Raw genomic sequence first — 21,090 nt, 5'->3', positions numbered from 1 at the left:
GTATATGGTGGTCACGTAGCAAACCATTCTTGTTCTGTAGAGATACATGCTGGAGTATTTAGAGGTGAAGTGCCACCATGGTTATAATTTACTTAGAAATTATTCAGCAAAACATAAAAAGTATGGGTAGGCACCTGGGCAGCACAGCTGACTAGGCATCCGACCCTTGGTTTCAGCTCAGGTCATGATCTCATGGATCATGAGATCGAGCCCCAAGTCAGGCTCCATGCTCAGAAGACAGTCTGCTTCGGACTCTCATCCCCTCTCTGTCTGTCCCTCCCCCCCCCAAATAAATAAGTAAATCTTTTTTTAAAATGAAAAATGTGTGGAGGGAAAGGAGAGAAAGCAAATGTGGTGTTGGATTAACAATGGAATCTAGGTGGAGGGCATTTCATGTGTATTTGCTGTCCAAGTCAGCTCTTCTGCAGTTCTGAAATCTTTCAAAATAAAATATTGTGGGGGAAACAGTAATGACAAGAGAAACAGCAATAGAGTGACTTGTCTTTAAAAAAAAAAATCAGCTGAAGTTAAAACGCTATTCTCTTAACCCCACATGCAGCAGACCATCACCTGTGCTTCTTCATCCAGGTGAATGGAGAGACAAGACCAGAGCTTTGAGAGGGTGTCAGAGACCCTCCCTTCCAATCCTGGCCGGGTCCCCAAGGAGATAAAGACCAGACTCACATCGCCATCTAGTGGTCACATAAGGAAGTCTGTCTGCTGCTGCCAGTTTTGAAAGCAAACATAACCCGTGTTATTGGCCTTTCCCACCGTTGGCTTGGTTGTTCCATCTCCCTCTTGGCCAAACACTGATTTTTGTTTCTCTAATTTTCTCATATAGATTTCCAGTTGCTTTGGAGACACAAGACAAAAAGCTGATTTCCAATCCCCCAAAACTGAGTCAAGCCCCAAATTCTTTGATCCAGGAAAAAAAGAAAAGCCCTGCTTGTGTATAATGAAACAGATCTTTTTTACCACCACACACCAGCAAGCGGCTGGCCTTTCTGATGCCCTCTTTTGGAAATAAAGGCCAACCAAATGAGAAAAGCAAAGGCTATTTATTCCCAGCTCGCTGTAGCCAGGGAGTCAGCTATCTTCACTTGCATTTTGGCAGAGGACTGAGCAAGCTTTATAAGTGGGAGAAGGGGAAAGCCTCAGGTGTGCCCTCGGCCCCCTGGAGGCTGTTGATGGGGAAGCCTGAGGCAGCTCACTAGGAGTGTCCTGTGTGATTGGCTGGGGGAGCACTTTGGCTTTCTCTGGTTGATTTAAGTTGGATGTGGGGAAGCTGTCCATCATTAATCACGTCCTGGCCATGTGGGCTGATTGTTACAGAAGTTACTGTTTAGCACCCTGGATTGATGCTAGCTAGCCATGGCAGTGTGGTCGCCTACAAATCTGCCTTAGAGCAGGCTGGCTTCCTGGGCTGGTTATTACAGAGAACGGGGTGAGGGGGTTAGTTTCCCAGGCAGGTTGCCATAGGTTGCATGTCAAAGTTTTGCTTTTTATATATCCTGGCCACTGAATGTATATTTGGACTTTCTCAGTTGGGAAGCAGCCCATCCACAAAGCACCCAGTGCGGGACCTGGTGTGTTGCAGGCAGCAGCAGCTCTAATCACGGGGGTGAGACCCCTGGAGGGAGGTCGGAAGACCCAGGTGTGATCTTCAGCCTTCTCCAGCCTGGGGAGACCTCTCCAAGCCTGGGTGGCCTCCTCTGTACAGAGCAGGTGCTGTCCAGCTGATTCCTGCCCTGTAAGATGCGCCCCCTAGGGGCTGGAGCGTGGGGTGGTCTCACAGAGACCATCTGTGAGATAAAGATGCGGGTGGGAATAGGTACCTCCTCAATGCCAGCCCACCACTTGGCCGAGGTCCTGACACCCTGGGACTCCAGCTGAGATGAACAGACAGACTCACGTGGAAATAAATCATTGCTTTATTCCAAGCCAACACAGGCCCTGGGCTCACCACCTGACGGTGCTTTTTACTTTCTCCAAACCCAGGCTCTTCGTGTGAAATGGTCCCACCTCAAGCTACCCTGGGTGGATCTAGACTGGCTAATAGACATCTCCTGCCAGATCACCGAGCTGGACCTTTCTGCCAACTGCCTGGCTTCCCTTCCCTCCGTCATCCCCTGGGGTCTCATCAACCTCCGGAAGCTGAACCTCTCCAAAAACCACCTGGGGGAACTGCCTGCCGTGCAGTCATCGGATGAGATCATCTGCTCCAGGTGGGTGCTCACCCCACGCAGGCCCCTTGGAGGGGGCGTGGGGACCCCTGTACCCAGCCACCACCACCGTCCTCCTAAAGATACTCCTTAAATGGAGTTTGTGGTCTTGAAAACAAATTCTCAGTGGCAGGGGAGAAATTCTGCCTTCCTTTACACCAGCTCTGAAGAATAAGATCCCACTTCCTTTCGAGGTGAACACAGAGAAGTCTGGAAGGGCTGTTTGTCTGGCCCGCCTTTCCACTACGTACCAGTGGCCACGCAGCCCTGCTTGCCTGAGGTGTCCAGGTCTCCGTCCTGCAGCCACAAGTCAGGAAAGTCAGAGGGCTTCCTGGCGGGTAGAAACGATGAGGCCCAGGGGTGCCAGATTTTATCTGCCCTCCCAGGGAGAGTGGGAAGGGCCTCACAGAAAGACCTCACCCTGAGTTCTCTGGCAGCAGATGGACAGTATCGGCAGCGCCTGGTCTCCTTTTTCAGGAGGCCTTGGGAAGAGGCCTGAGCCTTCCCCCTGAAGCTACGTGGGAAGGGGAAGGGCCTTCCCTTCACTGATGTGCAGTGATCCTCATTTTATCTATAGAGGATTTGAGCCGATTTCAAAAGCTGTGGCTCTGAGTGAAATAAGAGAGAATGTTGCAAAGAGCACAGGGTCAGAAGTCACCCACAGGGAAGAAGGTCACACACAAATGTTTTAAAAACAAGGGCCTTCTGAGTGGGGGTCCTTAACCAGGGCCAGACTCGAGAGTCCAAATGGCCAGAAGCACAGCCCAGTGGCCTTCCAGCAGCTTTCAGGGCACCAGCTTACTTTGCTCTCATATATTGAGAAAGGTTTGCATCCCTATGGGTCGGTGAGACCAGGGCCTACCAAAGAGACATGGGGCTTTCTTTGTCTACACGGGACATAGTCACAGTTAATGCGTTGAGTGAGTGTGAGTCATATCACTACGTGTTCAATGTACACTATGCAGCTTTATGCGAATGGAAAAGAGAAATATGTCTACAGAGAAACATGTAACAGTGATGCTTTTCCTCTTTCTTCTGATGCCTTGACTGTCTCCCTCCCCAACCACAGGCTCCTTGAAATTGATGTCTCCAGCAATAAACTGCCCCACCTCCCACCCGGATTCCTGCACCTCTCAAAACTTCAGAAACTGACAGCTTCCAAAAATTACTTAGAAAAATTGTTTGAAGAAGAAAGTGGTATGTTGTATGGTCAGCAACCTCCCCTACTTTGTCATTTTGTCCTTGATAGGAATATTTCACCAACTTCTTTCCTGTCGCCCTAGCCACTAACTGGATCGGTTTGCGGAAGCTGCAGGAACTCGATATTTCTGACAATAAATTGATGGAGCTCCCCGCACTCTTCCTTCATTCCTTCAAGTCTCTCAGTTTTCTGAATGTCTCCAGAAATAACCTGAAGGTGTTTCCAGATGCCTGGGCCTGCCCTTTGGTGAGTCTCATGCTGGAAATCGTGAAAGGCCAGTCAAGCCTGCATCTCACGGGAACCAGAGCTCTGTCGGTGCTCTGTCTCCCTTTTCCCCCTTGGTGGCCATGCTGGGGGGCAGCATTGCTGTTCCCCTGTTACCACCACCCAGCAGTGTCACTCAGCATCCAGCCCCTGAGCATCTCAGACAGGTGACTCACCTGAAAGCCAGCTACACCCTCCACATCACCCTGCCCACCCCCCGCCCTGGCTCCAGGCTTGAGATTTGTGCAGTAACACCCATAGAACTTTCCACAGTTCCAGCTTACACGTCTGGCATAGGAGGAGTTTTGCCCCCAGAAGGGGGCCACGGTTCCTTTCAAATAGCTATGAAATCAGAACAAAGAAGAGAAGAAAACATCATCTGCATCCACAGCACTGCCAATTAAAATGGTGTTTTTGTTTCTTGGGAAGTTTGCTTGTTAAAACAGATGACATTGGGGCACCTGGTTGAGCATCTGCCTTTGGCTCAGGTAGTGATCTCAGGTTCTAGGATCGAGTCCCGCATTGGGCTCCCTGCAGGAGGCCTGCTTCTCCCTCTGCCTGTGTCTCTGCCTCTCTCTCTGTGTCTCTCATGAATAAACAAATAAAATCTTAAAAAAAAAAAAAGAAAAAGAAAAAGAAAGCGGAATAGCATAAAGAATATTTGTGTTTTATTGCCATCAGTTTCAAACCAAGAAATTCTCCATCACTAGCATTAACATTCTGGTCTAAACATATGTGTGTTGGAAACCAGCTCCTCTCTAGAGCTGGGTCCTGAATGATGCCATTATTTCCAAGGACAATAGGCCAGATGTTCTGGAATGAAGGGAAGGGAGCATGAGCCACCTTCATCTCCCTCAGGAAACCATTCCGGTCCCTTCCTTAGAGCAAGGACAGGAAAGCGAGACAAGGACAGTTTGTAGCCATTTATGATGGAGCCTTATTGGCGTGTTCTGATTTTTCACATCAAATTGGACATGGTCTTTTCTCCTAAGCACCGCTGCACTTACAAAACTAATTAATATCTCACTCTCTTTCTCGTCCTACTCCTAGAAATGCTGTAAAGCATCCAAAAATGCCCTGGAATCTCTACCAGACAAAATGGCTGTCTTTTGGAAAAACCACCTGCGGGATGTGGATTTCTCAGAAAATGCCCTCAAAGAAGTTCCCCTGGGGCTTTTACAGCTTGATGTAAGTCCGATAGGGCTCTCTTTCTCATTTTTTGGCTTTTGTGAGGAAACCAGTCCACATTGCAGGGAAAGCTAGAGGCTTCTTCTGAGCTTCTGAGACCAGGAAAAAAAAAAAGTTCAACTGTCAAAAACATGCGTGTTTATGAGCAAAGATTAGGAGGAAATGAGCAAAATGAAAACAGATATGTAAGGGGAGGGGAGAGCGTGGGTTTTTATCCTCCAGGACTCTTTGATGTTGAAAAGTGTAAGCGCAGCCCAGCAGCCCCCTGTCTGGCCTTCTCTGGCTCTGACCTCCTGGGACAGGGGTGACACCCCCACCCACCCCGCCCCCCAGGCCTACTGGGAGCAAAGCCCAGGGAGCACTGTGGGGTGGTGCATTCTTGCCCCTGTCTCCCTCCCCAGAGACAGCAAAACTGGAATTCCTGAGGGTCAAAAGCTTTGGATGTGAATTTAGGAAAGTGCCTTTTGCCGGAGCCCTGTGTGCACCCCAACCCTCACTCCCCTCCATGGGGCTGCTTTCTTGTCTTAGGTTGTTTGCAGATCTACTCCTGTCTTCCCCACTCAAATACGAGCCCCTTAAAGCAGAGCATAGACCACGTTCACCTCTTGATTCCCAGAGCCAGCCTCAGATCAAGGCCTGGCAGGTGTTGGCAGGAGGAACCAGGGCACCCCCAGGCAGAGTGCACAGGCCTCAGCCCCAGTCGGGCCATGCAGGCCATCCAGGCCCCCACAGGTTCTCCTGCAGGGGAAATATCTTCCCCTCGTGTGCAGGGACACCTCCCACCCTAAAGGACCAAGAAGGTACTTTCCATCTGTGTGGTCTCCAGGAGGAGGGCTATGAAGTCTCAGGCCCCGGAGTGTGCACATTTCAAGGGAGGCCCTGGCAGGTGAGGACATAGATCCCTGCTCCCCTCAGGGGCACCCCTGGCCATAAGCTGAGTCCCCTGCTCTGAGTAGATTTCTGCATTTCACACCAGCCACATGCCAGCTGGGTTTGCTGGTTCCCACTGTGTCCAGAAGCAGCAGATCAGGAGGGAAGGAACTTAGTCCAGGACCTTACCCCTCAGCCCCTCAGGGATTCATGTTTGTTCACCGTCTCCCCCTCTGGATGGGGGTCCTGGGAGGCCCTGCACAACCCCAGCCAGGGTCCTGGCACCTGGCGCAGGCATGGCCTACTGAGAAATTCGGGGACAAGCTGGTTGTGATGGTGGGGGCAGCGTGCCCCCCCTTGGACAAGGGAGGCCCCCAGTGATGGCATCAAGAAAGGTTACAAGGAAAACATGTGACCAGTCCAAGGGTGGAGCTTATACCACCCCACACACAGTTTATGGTGGGTGGACAGAAGGTCAATGGCTCAGGAGTCCACAGGGGGCACCTGAGGCACACGGGGGCGGTTCCCAGGGAACTGGCCAGCAGAGAGGGGCCTGGCTGGGGCAGGTGACCATCTGTGTCCCTACACTGCTGCCCCTGCACAGGGCATCACCTGAGGGGGTCACAGGAGGCAGCGACACCCTGCAGTGGGCTACAGTCCCTGCCCAGCAGTGTGACACCCGGGCCTCCAGGCCCCACAGCACCAGCCACTGCTCCCAGGACAGGCCCATGAATATCAGTCACTCTCTCAATGCTGAAAAGTACTTGAACTCCTTTCATTCTGGAGTAACTGCCTGCCACTGACCTGGAAGGAAGGATTGTGTACAAACCACCCTGGGTGCTGTGCTGGGTATAATTTTGTGAATTCTAAGAGACTGTGGAATCTTCTAGAAGGTGAACAGCCTATCATCGTTTGGCTGCATTTTTTTGGGGAGCTGACCCTCTCCTCAGTCTCTGCTCCCTTCAGGCTTTGACGGTGCCTCTGCCTGCCTTTCTTTCTCTCCCAGACCCTTATGTCCCTGAGGCTCCAGGGAAACCAGCTGATGGCCTTGCCACCTCAGGAGAAGTGGACCTGCAGACAACTCAAAACCCTGGATCTGTCCAAAAACCAATTTGGCAAGTAAGCATGGGGGCTCTTTACTTGGGTAAGTTCCCAGATATGTGTGGGGAACCGCAGTCAAGCATCCCTTGGGTTGGTGTCTCTGTTGGTTTGTCGGGGCTCTGCAGGCTCTGTGGGGAGGGAAGGGAGGGGACAGGGAGGAGGAGCTTAAACAAGAGACAAGAAACATGCATTCCACGCCCCCCCCCCACGCCCGCCCCATGCTTCTGGAGGCAGGAAGTCTGAGGTCAAAGTGCCAGTGTGGCTGCTTTCTTCTGAGGCCTCTCCCCTTGGCTTGCCTAGAACCACCTTTCTCCTGTGTATCACATGGTCCCTCTGTACACCTGTGTCCCAATCTCCTCTTAGAAGGACACCAGTCAGATTGGATCAGAGTCCATTCATATGACCTCATTTTAACTGATTTCCCTCTTTAAAGATCCTACCTCCAAATACAGTCACCTCTGGAGGGCTTGGCGTTTAGGACATCAAAATATAAATTGGAAAGTGGGAGGTGGGAGTGTAGTGGGCACAATTCACCCATGACACTGTCCTCCTCTTTTAAATTTTTAAAGGTTCCTGGAGGGGATGCCTGGGTGACTCAGTGGTTGAGCATCTGCCTTTGGCCCAGGGCATGATCCTGGGGTCCTGGGATCAAGTCCCACATCGGGCTCCCTGCATGGAGCCTGCCTCTCCCTCTGCCTGTGTCTCTCATGAATACATAAATAAAATCTTTAAAAACTAAAGATAAAAAATATATAAATAAAGACTCGTGGAGGATCTTATCACATCAGCCTAACCTGTCATTCTGTTCCAAGGTCTTGGGTAATAACTAATCAAAATGCACATCTACTGAATAAAAACGAGTCCCAAAGCCTTCTAATAAAAGGTGAAAATGTGGGGATGGGCACAGCTGGCCCTGGGGCCCCTGGAGATCGGCCCTCCTGTGCCACTTGCTGAAGCCCACTGCTTAGCAGAACTTGACCCCAGCCCACCCCAGGTGAGAGTGTGCGATATAGAACAGCCCCTGGAATGGGCCTACCTACCAGGCACAGAACAGCTCACAGCTACCTGAAATGGAAAAGCTCAAGAGTGATTTTGCCAGCGTTAGATCACCTCTGGACATTTTTCCCACCCCAAAGACTTGGGAGCATAAGCAGTGCAATTAGCAGGCCGGGGCTGTGAGCACTTATCTAGCAGCTGCGGGGTTCCCAAACGCCCTGCAGATGGAATGTTCTCCTGTATATCCTCATGGCTCAGCATTAAACAGTAGCAGCAGAGGTTGTCATGCTGTCCTCAAAATCTGATTTTTTTTTTTTTTTTGCCCCTGCAGAACTGAAGACGGAATGAAAACAAAGCGTATTTCCTTTTTCACCACCAGAGGGCGCCAGCGTTCCGGGACCGAGACAGGTAGGTGTGTGTGTGTGTGTGTGTGTGTGTGTGTGTGTGTGTGTGTGTGTGTGTGTGTGTGTGTGTGTGTGTGTGTGTGTGTGTGTGTGTGTGTGTGTGTGTGTCCGTCCATCCGTGGGGTCAGATGAGACACCGGACGGGCAGTTCCCTGCTCTGCCACCGGGGGTCGCCCTTGCATGGGGTTTTCCCTGAAAAACCTGAGCGCGTGCTGTGCCCCTTGTTCATCAAAGTTTGGCTTGCAAATGTACTGAAACCCTCCTTACCGTTTGCAGTCCGATGAGACTGGTAGCTATTGTGTGGATGGCTCTGCCGTGAGTGAGCACTGCCCTAGAGATGGTCCGTGTGCCAGCACCTTCTGTAAGGGTCACGGCATGGAGTATGGCTTGGGGCTCCCCATTTTGCAGATGAGGAAGCTGAGGCTCCCGCCGGGTTGCAGTCATCGCAAGCTCCCATAACAAAGCACCACAGACTGGTCAGCTGAGATAATAGAAATTTATGCTCTCTCAGTTCTGGAGGCTGGAAGTCTGAGATCAGGCTCCTTATGAGGGTCTTCTGGTTGTATTCTCAGAGACAGCAAACTCTCTGGTGTCTCTTCTTATAAGGGGCCCTAATAACATCATGGGGACCCTACGTTCATGACTTCATCTAAACCTAATTACCTCCCAAAGGCTCCAGCTCCAAATATCATCACATGGGGCGTTAGGGCTTAGATGTATGAAGAGGATGGGAAGGACACGATCGGTCTGTAGCACAGGGGCTGTGGCTGGTCAGTGACAGAACTGGGTTTCAGCCCAGCACCTCGGGACTCCAGCCCTGAAGTCGGGAAGAGAGTAGCACCATAAAGTCCTCACTGCCACACTTAGAGTCTGGTGAAGCCCACATGGGGACACAGCCCCCCTGTCCTGGCCAGCCTGAGTTTCTGGAGGGGCTTGGGGGCTTCCCTCAAACTCACCAGAAATGGCACGGTTCCTAGTGTGTTTCTCCTGGTCTTACAACCAGGCCAGGTCAGTAGATACTATTCCAGGAAAGCAGACTTTTCTCATTCTCACAGATCTTCTGTGAGATATGGGGCAGCTGAGGACCTGTCCCTCCAGCTGCTCAGCCAACCCTCTTTTTTAACCTGAAAGCTAAGACTTCTAAAGCTAGCAATGCACACAGAAATATCCCTCAGGACACTGTCCTGTAGAACGGGAACCAACATGTAGGTCATTCTAAATGTAACATAACTTTCTTCTTTGGCTCAGTTCATGTTGGCAAGTGCCTTTTTTTTTTTTAAGATTTTATCTATTTATTCATGAGAGACATAGGCTCCACGCAGGGAACCCGACGTGGGACCCATCGCAGGTCTCCAGGATCAGGCCCTGAGCTGAAGGCGGCGCTAAACCGCTGAGCCACCAGGGCTACCCCGGCAAGTGCCTTTTAGTACAGATGGTATAAGATGGAGTCGAGGTGTGCCAGAGCCCAAGACACATGTGCCGGCAGTGACCTAAATAATATCCACCTGTTACACTTTCTAATGAACCAGTGTATATATACATATGATACACATATGTATCAGTCATGTAGGAATGTGTGTGTTTACATATGAATGAAAAAGTAATACATCATCAGTGGAACAGACCTAAGTCAAGATAGGAATTTAGTATATGACAAAGGTGGCATTTCAATTTTGTGGGGGGAGAATATTTTATCATTTTAATACATACTGTGGTATAACTGCCTGTCCAGTTGGAAAGGAAAAATCATAACACTGGATTCCCTACTTTATGTCAACTACAAAAATTCCCATGTGGATTTCAGACTTAAACAAAAAAGAAAACAGGAAACATTTAGGAGAATATAGGTAAAATTTGGGATGGAAAAGACCTTTAAAAACTAGGTGGAGGGATCCCTGGGTGGCGCAGCGGTTTGGCGCCTGCCTTTGGCCCAGGGCGTGATCCTGGAGACCCTGGATCGAATCCCACGTCGGGCTCCCTGCATGGAGCCTGCTTCTCCCTCTGCCTGTGTCTCTGCCTCTCTCTCTCTCTGTGACTATCATAAATAAATAAAAATTTAAAAAAGTAAATCAATTATTAAAAAATAATAATAAAAATAAAAATAAAAAAAAATAAAAACTAGGTGGGAATTCCAGAAGCCACTAGAAAAAGACCAAAACTTCCAGCTTTGGTAAAAAATCGAAAAGCTTTGTTCAGTAAAAGGCACCATAGACCAAGTAATAGGGTGGACAGAGAAGAAATATTTTCAACAAAAATCATTGCCACATAAATTGGCTGAAGTCCCTAGTATACGAAGCCTGCTTACAAATTGATTAAAAAAAAAAAAAAAACGCAGTTGGAAAAAAAAAATAGAGGAGGGCAGTGGATATAAACAGTTTGCAGAAAAGGAAGTGCAAATGGCCCAGAAACAAATGAGGAGGCCCTATAACACACTAATGGGGACACACAATTAGGAATTTCATAACTGATCCTTTTTAAAATGAAGGGCCTTAGGACTTGGGACATGGAGTCCAGACATAGGGATTTCACTTGGGAGGAAGGATAAACCAACACTTTCTTCTCATTGACACCCAAGCAGGATGACACGCGTGACAAATGTAGCTGGGGTGGATCTCGTTCAGGCTGCCATTGCTGTGGGGTTGAGCCTCGTTCATTGGAGTGGTTTAGAAAGGCGTCTCCAGGTTAGAAATGCAGAAGTGCAAAGGAGGTAGGGCCCACCACTCATTGAGACTAGCCTTGTGAAGCCACCAGAGTACAAGGCCAAAGGCACGCCATGAAAAGCACAACAGGAACGTGTACCGATGTTCTGGAAAATGAGTTTGCCAGTGGCCCACCAGAGCCCCTCTGGGGAGCTAGGTGAAGAGGCCACACCCCTTGAAGTATCCCTGGCAGAGGTAGATCGTGGCGTTGGCATCTGACAAAGGCTTCTTGAGTGTTTCAGTTTCGTCTCGAAAGCTGAGGCCCACCCCTGGATGAAAAGGAGGCCCATTGCAAATTCTTCCCCTGCAGAGGGTTATTCTCTTGGGGGCTGTTGATCCTTGGGTAGGGAATTATCTATATAAAAGCTAACTTGTTTGCAGACGGATAGTAAAATTCCAAGGAGATTTATGTACATTCAAGTAGTCCTATTTGTGCGGCAGCCTTGTCCAAAAATAATTTGGACAGCCGTTTTTACGGTAAAATTCAGACCAGCAGAGTCATAAATAACTTAGGAATAATTACAGTTCATAAATACCTCGAGCTGTGCTCCTCCAGGCCCGTTTCTGCTCTGGGCCAGAGACTCTATGACAGGTGTTGCCTCTGTTTGCAGTCATAATTCCTCGCTTAGAGAGGCTTCAAAAACAACTTGAAAATCAGAAAGTACCAAGGTCAGGTGTGCAGAATGTGTTCTCTGGGAGGAAAGTGAGCCTTTCTTACTGTTCTTTCGATGTGTGTTGGGGCTGGCTAACAATCATTCTTTTTCATTGAGGGGAGGAAAAAAAAGTCCTTTCAAACATTTTTCTTTTTCTTTTTAAGATCCTATTTATTTATTCATGTGTTATTATTTATCTCATGTGTTATTAAACACAGAGAGGGGAGAGAGAGAGGCAGAAGCACAGGCAGAGGGAGAAGCAGGCTCCATGCAGGAAGCCTGACGCAGGACTCGATCCCGGGTCTCCAGGATCACGCCCTGGGGTGAAGGCAGCGCTAAACCACTGAACCACTGGGGCTGCCCTCAAACATTTTTCTTACATTCAAAGCCATCTTTAAAAATCTGTTGCACCTTTATTACACTCAAGGAGCCACTGCACCAAGTCCCCTTCCCACAGGGGGCCAGCTAGGCTGGTTCTTTTGGGCACCAATCGCAGTATCCGTTATCACCTCTCCCGGAACATTCTCTGATGCCAGGTTACCCCATTACCATCGATACGGGACGACATGTGTGGAGAAGAGCCAGAGCGGAGGGAGGAAGTTGTGATCAAGGGCGGCGGAAAGTTTTCCAGCCCAACAAAAGAATCCAGGCTTCTCTATCTCACTTGGCTGGCAAGAGGGCCAGAGGAGAGGGCTCGGGCCGTCTTTTATCTTGAGTTCTGGGAGCATGGAGTCCTGCCCACCAGGGAGGACAAGGCGCTTTGGAGATTTTACTGAAACCTAAGCCTCTGATCTCCATCAGCGTGTGAGTCCAAGCTCCCTGCCACATTCTCTCTCAGCTCCCACACTCCAGTGGCCCATAGAAGGAGCTCATGTGACATGATCTTAATAGGAATCTCATAATTAGCCTAATTAATGAAGTCTCTTAAATAATAGAGAGCTGGCTGGTTTTTTCAGAGAGTGCCATCATAGGAAGCATAGAAACCAAGCCCATCTTATTATTTTTTTTACCCCATTGGCTTTTTTTAACTGAAGAAGTAAGACGTGTCCGTGGTAAACAGAATTTTTGAACAGTATCAAATGTGTGGGATGAATATCCAGTCTCCTCGTAATTCTCTTCCCCAGAGACAGCTGTGGGATTTAATGTGTCTCTAGTAATGATTATGTTTGTGTCTAACATACACGTATGCGCGTGTGTGCCTGGTGTATCCACATGCCTGTAATACACATGTGTGGTGTGCCTATAACATTCCTGTAACATACAGCACGTCGATATACCTGTGTGCATGTGTGGCACACACATAAACATCATATAGCACGAATATGCATTATAGCACACATACATATGACATACACACATAAAATGCACGGGGGGTGTGTATTTGCTCACAAGCCTGCACACACATGTTTTATAATACACAAATTAAGCCTTCTAGATGTCAGATTCCACTCCTTCCTTTTCCAGTTCACCAGTAGTCCTTGATGTCACTCCATACCCATGGACCTGCCTGCCCCATGCTCTATAAGTTGCATCTTACCCATTACTCATCAGCCACCTCCCTGGGTGGGGGACACGCAGCCTGTCCCCTGTCTTTGCTATTACAAACAGTGTGCCCACGGAGTGTTCTGCCCTCACATCTTTGCCACATACTTGCAAGAATGCCTGTAGGACCATCCCCTAGAACTGGAATCCTTACTTAGGTCAGTAAGATGAGCACATTACTCAGACCGATTTACTGCAATGCCCTGCGGAGGTTTCACCAGCTGGTACACCTGCCTGGCCTCCACGCCGTGATCCAGAATCATCCGCAAACATCCAGTCCGTTTTGCCGTTTCTTTACAGTGGGTGTGCTGGAATTTCCGGCCTTCCTAAGTGAGTCTTTGGAAGTCCTTTGTCTGAACGACAATCACCTGGACTCGGTCCCTCCCTCGGTTTGCCTCCTGAAGAGCTTATCGGAACTCTACCTGGGAAAGTGAGTACCCAGCCAGCGCAGGCGCACTGGCCCTTCAGGGTGTCCTCCTGTAACCCATCTGAGGACACAGGCAGCAGGGAGAAAGAAGCCCTCTGTGGACCAGGAAGCAGCAGGGAGACTTTAAGGACTGGGCTTTAGTCAAAGAGGTAGGGGAAGGGAAGACAGGGGCCGTGATGCCGTGATGCACTCCTTGCTACTTGGCTCCTGTCCTGATGAGAACTGCTCAGTTATTCATCCTTCCATTTACTGAGTACCTACCGCCAGGCGCTGCTGAGGGGGCAGGGGAGTGTGCGGTGTGCAAAACAAGGAAAATATAAAATAATTCAGTTACATTGCCTTTTTGAGAAGTGACTAATAATCTTTATGGCACCATAATAAATAGAAAATATGACGACACTGGGTGGGGAGGAAATTTAGTTCTAAGCCACAGGGATTTGCAGAAGACAGAGCTGCCATTTGCAATGCTGGCTTTCCAGCGAGAAAGCCTTTGGAATTGCTATCTAATGGAACATTTGAAAGCAGGGGTGCAGGAAAAGTGGACCCTAGAGACTGACGGGCTGCTGCATGTATGTGTATGTCTGTGTGTGCTCGCACGTGTGTGTGTGTCCTCCCATGATGTGTGTGTGTGCCCTCAGCAATCCTGGCCTCCGTGAGCTCCCTCCTGAGCTGGGGCAGCTGAGCAACCTCTGGCAGTTGGACATTGAAGACCTGAACATCAGCAACGTGCCCACAGAGATCAAAAAAGAAGGTAGGGCTTCCTAGGCACTGCCCCCGGAGAAAGACTGCTTCAGTCCAGAGGGTAAGGACCTGGGCTAGAAGCAGCTGAGTGACCTGTGCAGGTTACCCAGAAAGTGATTGGTGCTGAGCACCAGTGTATTGCAATTAACCATAGAATAAAACTATCTGTGATTCTGTGGGCAGGAAGGATATTGTCTATCCGAACACCATTCGGATTCCACTTTTGGGGTAATTATGACTGCACCTTCTTCGCATCAAACCCAATCGCCCTCTCCACTCCCTACCACCCATTAGAACATATGGAAGGATTTTGTTTCCCAAGAGCTATGAGCATGTTCTTGTCCATGTGTCAGCAGCATTTTCCCCCACTCTGTGATTTTGTGTAGGCCCCAAAGCGATGTTGTCTTACCTGCGTGCTCAACTGCGGAAAGCAGAGAAGTGCAAGCTGATGAAAATGATCATCGTGGGTCCTCCTCGCCAGGGCAAGTCCACCCTCCTGGAGATCTTACAGACGGGGAGGGCCCCCCAGGTGGTGCACAGCGAGGCCACCATCAGGACCACCAAGTGGGAGCTCCAGAGGCCAGCTGGCTCGAGAGCCAAGGTCAAGGATGGTCGGCGTGCAGAGTCCCCATGGGTGGGAGGGAGCTTCCTGCACCCCTTCTGTCTCCTCTCCAGAGAGCCTGGGATTTTCACAGCCTGGTGTCTGATACCCAGGATGTTTGCAGGGGCTGTTGCGTGCTGTTTCAAACCAGCTACTGCCAAGGGCCGTGAATAATTTCGTAATAATCTCCTAACATGCCCTCATGGTTGTTCTGTTCTTTTAAGATTTTATTTTTTTTGAGAGAGAGAGAGAAGCACAAGCTGAGAGGAGGGGTAGAGGGAGAGGGAGAGGTAGTCTCCCTCTGCTGAGCAGGGCGCCCCATGCAGGGCTCAACCCCAGGATACTAGGATCACGGGATCATGACCTGAGCCGAAGGCAGATGCTTAACCGACTGAGCCACCCAAGTGCCCCGGTTGTTCTGTTCTAAGTTGAGGCTTCAGGCCAATAGTTCTTAATCTTGGCTGTCCATTAGATTTCTTTGATGAGCTTCTAAAGACAGCAGGGGCCAGGCCTTGCCACTCCTGGCCCTATGTATTGCAATTCAAACAGAATGAATGCACTGTCCTTCCTGACACCTGCTTTCACCCCAAGTTCTGAAACGTCTTGATCTTCAGCCCTATTTAAAATGAATCCTTTGGTAAACCTATTAATCATCTACTTTGCCACTCAGTATGAGACAAAGGAAAATGAAAATTGTCTTGTATTAGAATCAGAGAAAAGAGCCTGCAGAAGGGCTAGGACATAGCACATGCCCTTAGCTGTTTCTCCCAGCTCAGGGATGGAACGCACACCTATAATGCCTCCCTTACCTGTTGCTGTATTTGTGGTCACACAGAACCACACAGGGATCCAGGTGCGAGGAGCCTTGGGGCCAGAGGCTGCATGATTTACCCCCACAGCCCCCAGGACAGGGCCAGCTAGAGATAGGTTTCCTTGCAAAAGTCTTTTACACAAAATCACTTTCCAAGTCAGGCATTCCAGTTCAGGTCATTAGGCATTTAAACTGTCCTCTGGAGAGCAGGGTCCTGCCCTGTAATGCCTTATAATGCCTTGTAACGCCAGAACGATTGGTTACTTAATACCAGCAGTACCATCACCACCACCCCTGAACACCCCAGGAGTGAATCTCACTAACTCCTGTCTAGAGCGTCTCTAAAGTCACCCATAATCTCTGGATTGTCTCCTATTTTTTTGGTTTTGGGTTTTTGGGTTTTATTGAGTAGTGACTCAGTATCACTTTCTTTCAACTGGTCTGTTGCAAATGCTTTCCGAGGTCAGAGAGGTGAATTGCTGTTTCCATTTTTCCTGTCCTTTGGCATTCACTTCCATTTGGCCAGCATTATAATTTCCCCTGCTAACCTTTCGAATGCTGAGCTGTGTCACTGCCCGTGTGTCTGGGCCCTCAGCCAGTTCAGAACAGCTGTCCATTTTCATGCCTTTGCAAAAGCCGGTCAGCACGCCTTGTCTTGGCCTCCTCTTGGAGGCCAAAATGCAATGTCGCGCAAACGATTCTTTGCTGCAGGAAACTGCAGTCCTAGTTGCTGGGGCCAGACTCTGACCTCATAGGACAATAGAGAAACCACCGTTTACACAGCCTTTCCTGGCAGCACAACAGCACATCTGTTGTTTGATTCCCACGTCAGGGCAGCTGCCCATTATCCTTGGTGGGCGCCGCCTCCCAGCCTAGGCAAGTTCAGAGGCCCATCTCCTCGGCCTCACCCTCGCAGGCACCGATGGAGTTTAAGCCTTGGGTGAGCGCTGACGTCAGCACCAGGGTGTCCCCTCCAGTAGGGAATCATCTGCAGCAGAGACAGAGGCAGGACAGTGTCCCCAGCGTTCTGCAGACACAGTTGGACACAAACACCCCAGCCCACAGAAGCCAGCTATCCAGAGCCGGGCGCCCTGCTCTGTTGGCGGTAGATAGGAGCTTCCAGAAGTCCCTCTCTTGGGTTACTTGATTCCTGAGACAAACAGCAGGATGAGGAAAGCCCTTCCCGTGCTGTGCCTGAGCAATCTCAACGTGTTTGGCTATAGCCTTGGTCCCTAACTGCCTCCTGTCACTGTTCTTGTTGCACAAGCAGGTGGATTCTGTGGAATTCACCGTCTGGGACATCGGAGGCCCCGCCAGCATGGCCACTGTCAACCAGTGCTTCTTCACGGACAAGGCCCTGTACGTGGTGGTCTGGAACCTGGCACTGGGGGAGGAGGCCGTGGCCAGCCTCCAGTTTTGGCTGCTCAACATTGAGGTGAGGAGGCACCAGCCCTGCAGCTCTCGGGCCTCGGAACATCACGGGGAGCAGGGTGAGGGGGTCTGCCGCTGCTCTGAAGCATCCCCTTGACTGCGGAAATAAAAGGAATGGTCAGGGAGAAACGCTTGGCATCTTGGCAGGCTTTCAGAGGACCCAGAATCAGGTCACAGTGAATCGCTTCAAACCCTCCTTGACAAGGTGATTATCAGCACTCTTAAATTTAAGAGCCCCCACCCCCGACTCTTGGACGCAAAAGGAAGACAGAGCTCCCGTCTCACGAGTCAAGGTGGCAAGAGCCTGGATGCAGGCCACAGCCACAGGAAGCTGACATACAGGCTGAGGGGATCAGAAATCCAGCTCTTCTGGGGTGCCTCATGCAACCCCTCAGTGCATAACATGCCCTCGAGGCTTACAGAGCGGAGTGTGGGGCACAGTCCTGGGTGGTGCCGAGGGTCAGCTCGCCTCTGTGCCCGGGAGCTATGTCCCAGTCTCTTCTTGGAGCGAAGGGAGCCGATGCTCAGCTGTGGGGTTCTCTCTGGCAGGCCAAGGCCCCAAATGCTGTGGTGCTGGTGGTCGGAACACACCTGGACTTAATCGAAACCAAATTCCGAGTGGAAAGAATTGCAACGCTGCGCGCCTATGTGCTGGCGCTCTGCCGCTCACCATCCGGGTCCCGGGCCACAGGCTTCCCAGACATCACCTTCAAACACTTGCAGTGAGTGTCCTGCTCTCTCTTGCCTGGTGCCTGGCTGTGGCTGAGGCGGCTGCTGCTCCTTCACCTGTCCATCTGCCGGGGGCCACCGGGATCTGCCTACAGAGGGCTCCTGAGCCAGAGCAGACCAGACCACACCGGGGAGGGCAAGCTGCCTCTAGTGGGCAGGCAGGGCAGAGCCTGGGCACACCCTCTCCATGCTTCCCTCAGGGTCCCCTCCCCCCTGGGGCCAATGCTGAGCATGCACGGCCCTGATGGGACCAGGAGATAGAAACGCGTGTGCCTGCCACTTGTCACATTTGCTGATCTCTGACCAATCGCAGACCCAGGTGTGGTCCTGGTCCTCACACTGGGTCTGAGCGGTCCCGGCCACTGCCAGTGGGACCAGAGCCCTGGGCTTGTTGCTTCTCTCTTGACTCACGACAGCCCTGTGGGGTTATGGGAGTCCTTGTGCCCACTTCACAGGTGATGGAACAGGCCCAGCAAGTTAAGGAAGCATTCTCTCGTAGGAATGAAGTGTGAGTTGCTGTGCTGTGGCTCTCAGGTTCCTTCACCCCACTCCCTCTGGGTGGAGTGCTGCAGACCTTGGTGCAGGGTCAGCCTGGGGACACCTCCGCCTGCCCCAGAATGCAGGATCTGGCTGGTCCTGATGAAGAATTTCAGGATTTCTTCGTGTGCCCTTGAGGACACCCTGAGGCCGGCGATAAAACAGGGGCACTGGCCCTGGGCCAGAACCGGGTCCACCCCAAGTGTGCTCCCTTCCAGCTTGTGTCCTTGCGGGGGTGGGGGGTGTCACCTGGCACCTTTGGTCCTCACTTTCCTCCTCCTCAGGACACATACTTCATCACTCCCAGCACAGAGCTTTGCACTGAGAGCTTAATACATTTCTCTGTGTTCACCCTACATGGGTTCTTTTAACTTGCCAGCCTTAGGGATGAAATTTTGGGACACAGATGCTGCAGCACTTGTCAGTGAGAAGAGGTGTGATGAGTGATCACGTTCTGTTTTGCACTCACAGTGAGCTCTCCTGTAAGAGTCTGGAAGGCCAGGAGGGGCTACGGCAGCTGATTTTCCATGTCACGTGCAACATGAAGGATGTGGGCAGCACCATCGGCTGCCAGAGACTTGCGGGGAGGCTGGTGGGTACCATAGGCAGGATCCCACTGAAGCCAGAGGGGCTGCTCCCTGTTCGCCAGGAATCTAAACTTCCCAACCCCCCATTGTCAAACACGTGTGCTGCGTGCTTAGGCTCAACGGTCCCCCATGCAAGCAGTTTTCTGGGGCACGGGTGGGGAAGGCTGAGGATGGGGCAGTGAGAAGGGAAGTTCACACACTCAAGCCTCTGAGGGCAGCAAGCAGGGTTGGGTGGGCTGGGCACACCTCAGGACCTGAGGGGCCCAGCCTGCCCCCTCTGCACCCCAGATCCCCAGGAGCTACCTGAGCCTCCAGGAGGCTGTGCTGGCAGAGCAGCAGCGCCGTAGCCTGAGCGACGACGTGCAGTATCTCACGGACAGGCAGCTGGAGCAGCTGGTGGAGCAGATGCCTGACAATGACATCAAAGACTACGAGGACCTGCAGTCGGGTGAGCGGGCAGGCTAGGAGGGCAGGTGGACGGGACACAAGCATGGGGCCTCCAGAAAGGGAGACTCACCTTTTTCACTGCTCTGCACCTGTCTGCCAATGACTGTCAGAGCACTTCAGGTGGTTGTGACACGGGAGTCACAGATACATTGTCACAAGGAGCCAGATCTGCAGAGATAGATGGAGAATCTGGATGATGGAGGTCCGCAGACCAGAGTCCTCCTGCTGGCCATCAGATCGGCATGTTGGAGAGTGTTATGAGGTGCCACCAGGAAACCAGTGACAGGGCAGCAGGCCCTGCTAAAGGGCAGTGTATGCCTGGGACCATTGATTGCTTCCTAAGGAAAATTTGTGACCTGGGTCCCCTAGGTCACCCCAGAATCCCTTTCACTCTATGTCTGATGCTGCTTCATCCTCCCCTTCCCTGGGCAGCCATCAGCTTCCTCATCGAGACTGGCACCCTGCTCCATTTCCCCGACACCAGCCACGGCCTGCGCAACCTCTACTTCCTTGACCCCATCTGGTTATCCGAATGTCTGCAGCGGATCTTCAACATCAAGGGCTCCCGGTCGGTGGCCAAGAATGGGGTGATCCGAGCAGAGGACCTCAGGATGCTGCTGGTGGGGACCGGCTTCACGCAGCAGACAGAGGAGCAGTACTTCCAGTTCCTGGCCAAGTTTGAGATCGCCCTTCCTGTGGCCAATGACAGGTAAAGCCACTGCTGGGCTGTTCCCACTGCTCACTGGAGGATGGAGTAGAGACTGGGGTTGCTGGAGGCTTGAAGAAGAGTTCTAGGCATGGGCCATGGGGAGGGCCTGCCTGCCCAGGCCGGCTGCTCCTTCCTGGGCCACGCGTATCTCTTTCTGGTGGGGGGTGGGGAGGAGGTGTTCAAAGAAATGCATTTACTAAAAAAAATGCAGGAGAACACACAAGAATGACATTAGAAATATCTTGCCGGCAGGGTTGGGGGGTGTTTCATGTTTTAGAGGGTTGATTGCTTGGTTATTTAGTGAATGCAAATGGGATAAGTGACAAGGATGTGCATGCTAATTACACAGCTGGGCTTCAAAATGCAGGGAGGGCAGGGGCCGGGGTGGGATTGGGCGCACGTGGTCTGATCTATGAGCGATGCTACATCTGAACGAGCCAGGCACACAGGGCCTCTGTGCTAGAATTTCAGTTTTAGCCACTTTCTGAGTCTGATCCTGATGTTGTCCACAAAGCAGTAGCCAGGACCCCAAATCTGCAGACCTTTACCATGCACCTACCAGAGTCCCTATCACCACCTGCCCACACCCCAATCCCAGAGCTCTGGGGACATGCATACCAGAGGCTCCTGGTAAGCTGGTCTGGACCCTGTGTGGCCAGCCCAGAGACTCTACCTGCATAGACTGGGCCTTCTGGGAGCCAGACCTGGGCCACTGAGCCCGAGGCACAGCCCAGATATCTGCTCGACCTTATAACCATGGGAGAGGGTCTCTTATCGCTCCAGACCCCTGGGAGGCAAGAGTGAGTCCTATAAGGAGAAATCCCAAAGAGGAATTAAAAGTCCATATGATCCCCCATACCATGACCTATGTGTGTCCTTGACTTTGATCCATGCAAAGTGAGGCAGCCTCTGAGTTTACAGCATTGCCAA

At 51.1% G+C, this 21,090-nt stretch overlaps 1 protein-coding gene across 4 annotated transcripts in view; it reads left to right on the top strand.

Moving 5' to 3' along the window:
- LRRK1 (leucine rich repeat kinase 1) overlaps nucleotides 1-21,090 on the top strand; it is a 118,994-nt gene that overhangs the window by 66,074 nt on the left and 31,830 nt on the right. For 3 of the 4 annotated variants that reach the window (XM_026001863.2, XM_072737118.1, XM_072737119.1), the window contains exons 6-19: nucleotides 1,999-2,225; nucleotides 3,292-3,419; nucleotides 3,506-3,669; nucleotides 4,738-4,875; nucleotides 6,752-6,864; nucleotides 8,174-8,250; nucleotides 13,441-13,570; nucleotides 14,206-14,318; nucleotides 14,695-14,909; nucleotides 16,991-17,155; nucleotides 17,701-17,873; nucleotides 18,889-19,009; nucleotides 19,293-19,452; nucleotides 19,884-20,160. In XM_026001863.2, coding sequence (XP_025857648.1) covers nucleotides 1,999-2,225; nucleotides 3,292-3,419; nucleotides 3,506-3,669; nucleotides 4,738-4,875; nucleotides 6,752-6,864; nucleotides 8,174-8,250; nucleotides 13,441-13,570; nucleotides 14,206-14,318; nucleotides 14,695-14,909; nucleotides 16,991-17,155; nucleotides 17,701-17,873; nucleotides 18,889-19,009; nucleotides 19,293-19,452; nucleotides 19,884-20,160 — 2,201 coding nt within the window. Of the gene's footprint in view, nucleotides 1-1,998; nucleotides 2,226-3,291; nucleotides 3,420-3,505; nucleotides 3,670-4,737; nucleotides 4,876-6,751; nucleotides 6,865-8,173; nucleotides 8,251-13,440; nucleotides 13,571-14,205; nucleotides 14,319-14,694; nucleotides 14,910-16,987; nucleotides 17,156-17,700; nucleotides 17,874-18,888; nucleotides 19,010-19,292; nucleotides 19,453-19,883; nucleotides 20,161-21,090 lie in introns of all 4 variants that reach the window. The other variant, XM_072737117.1, reaches the window with a different exon arrangement.

This window comes from Vulpes vulpes, chromosome 14 (assembly GCF_048418805.1).
Source record: "Vulpes vulpes isolate BD-2025 chromosome 14, VulVul3, whole genome shotgun sequence".
NCBI classification, from domain to species: domain Eukaryota; kingdom Metazoa; phylum Chordata; class Mammalia; order Carnivora; family Canidae; genus Vulpes; species Vulpes vulpes.
Note: the sequence above shows the minus strand (reverse complement) of the source record. Positions and strands in the feature narration are given on the sequence as shown.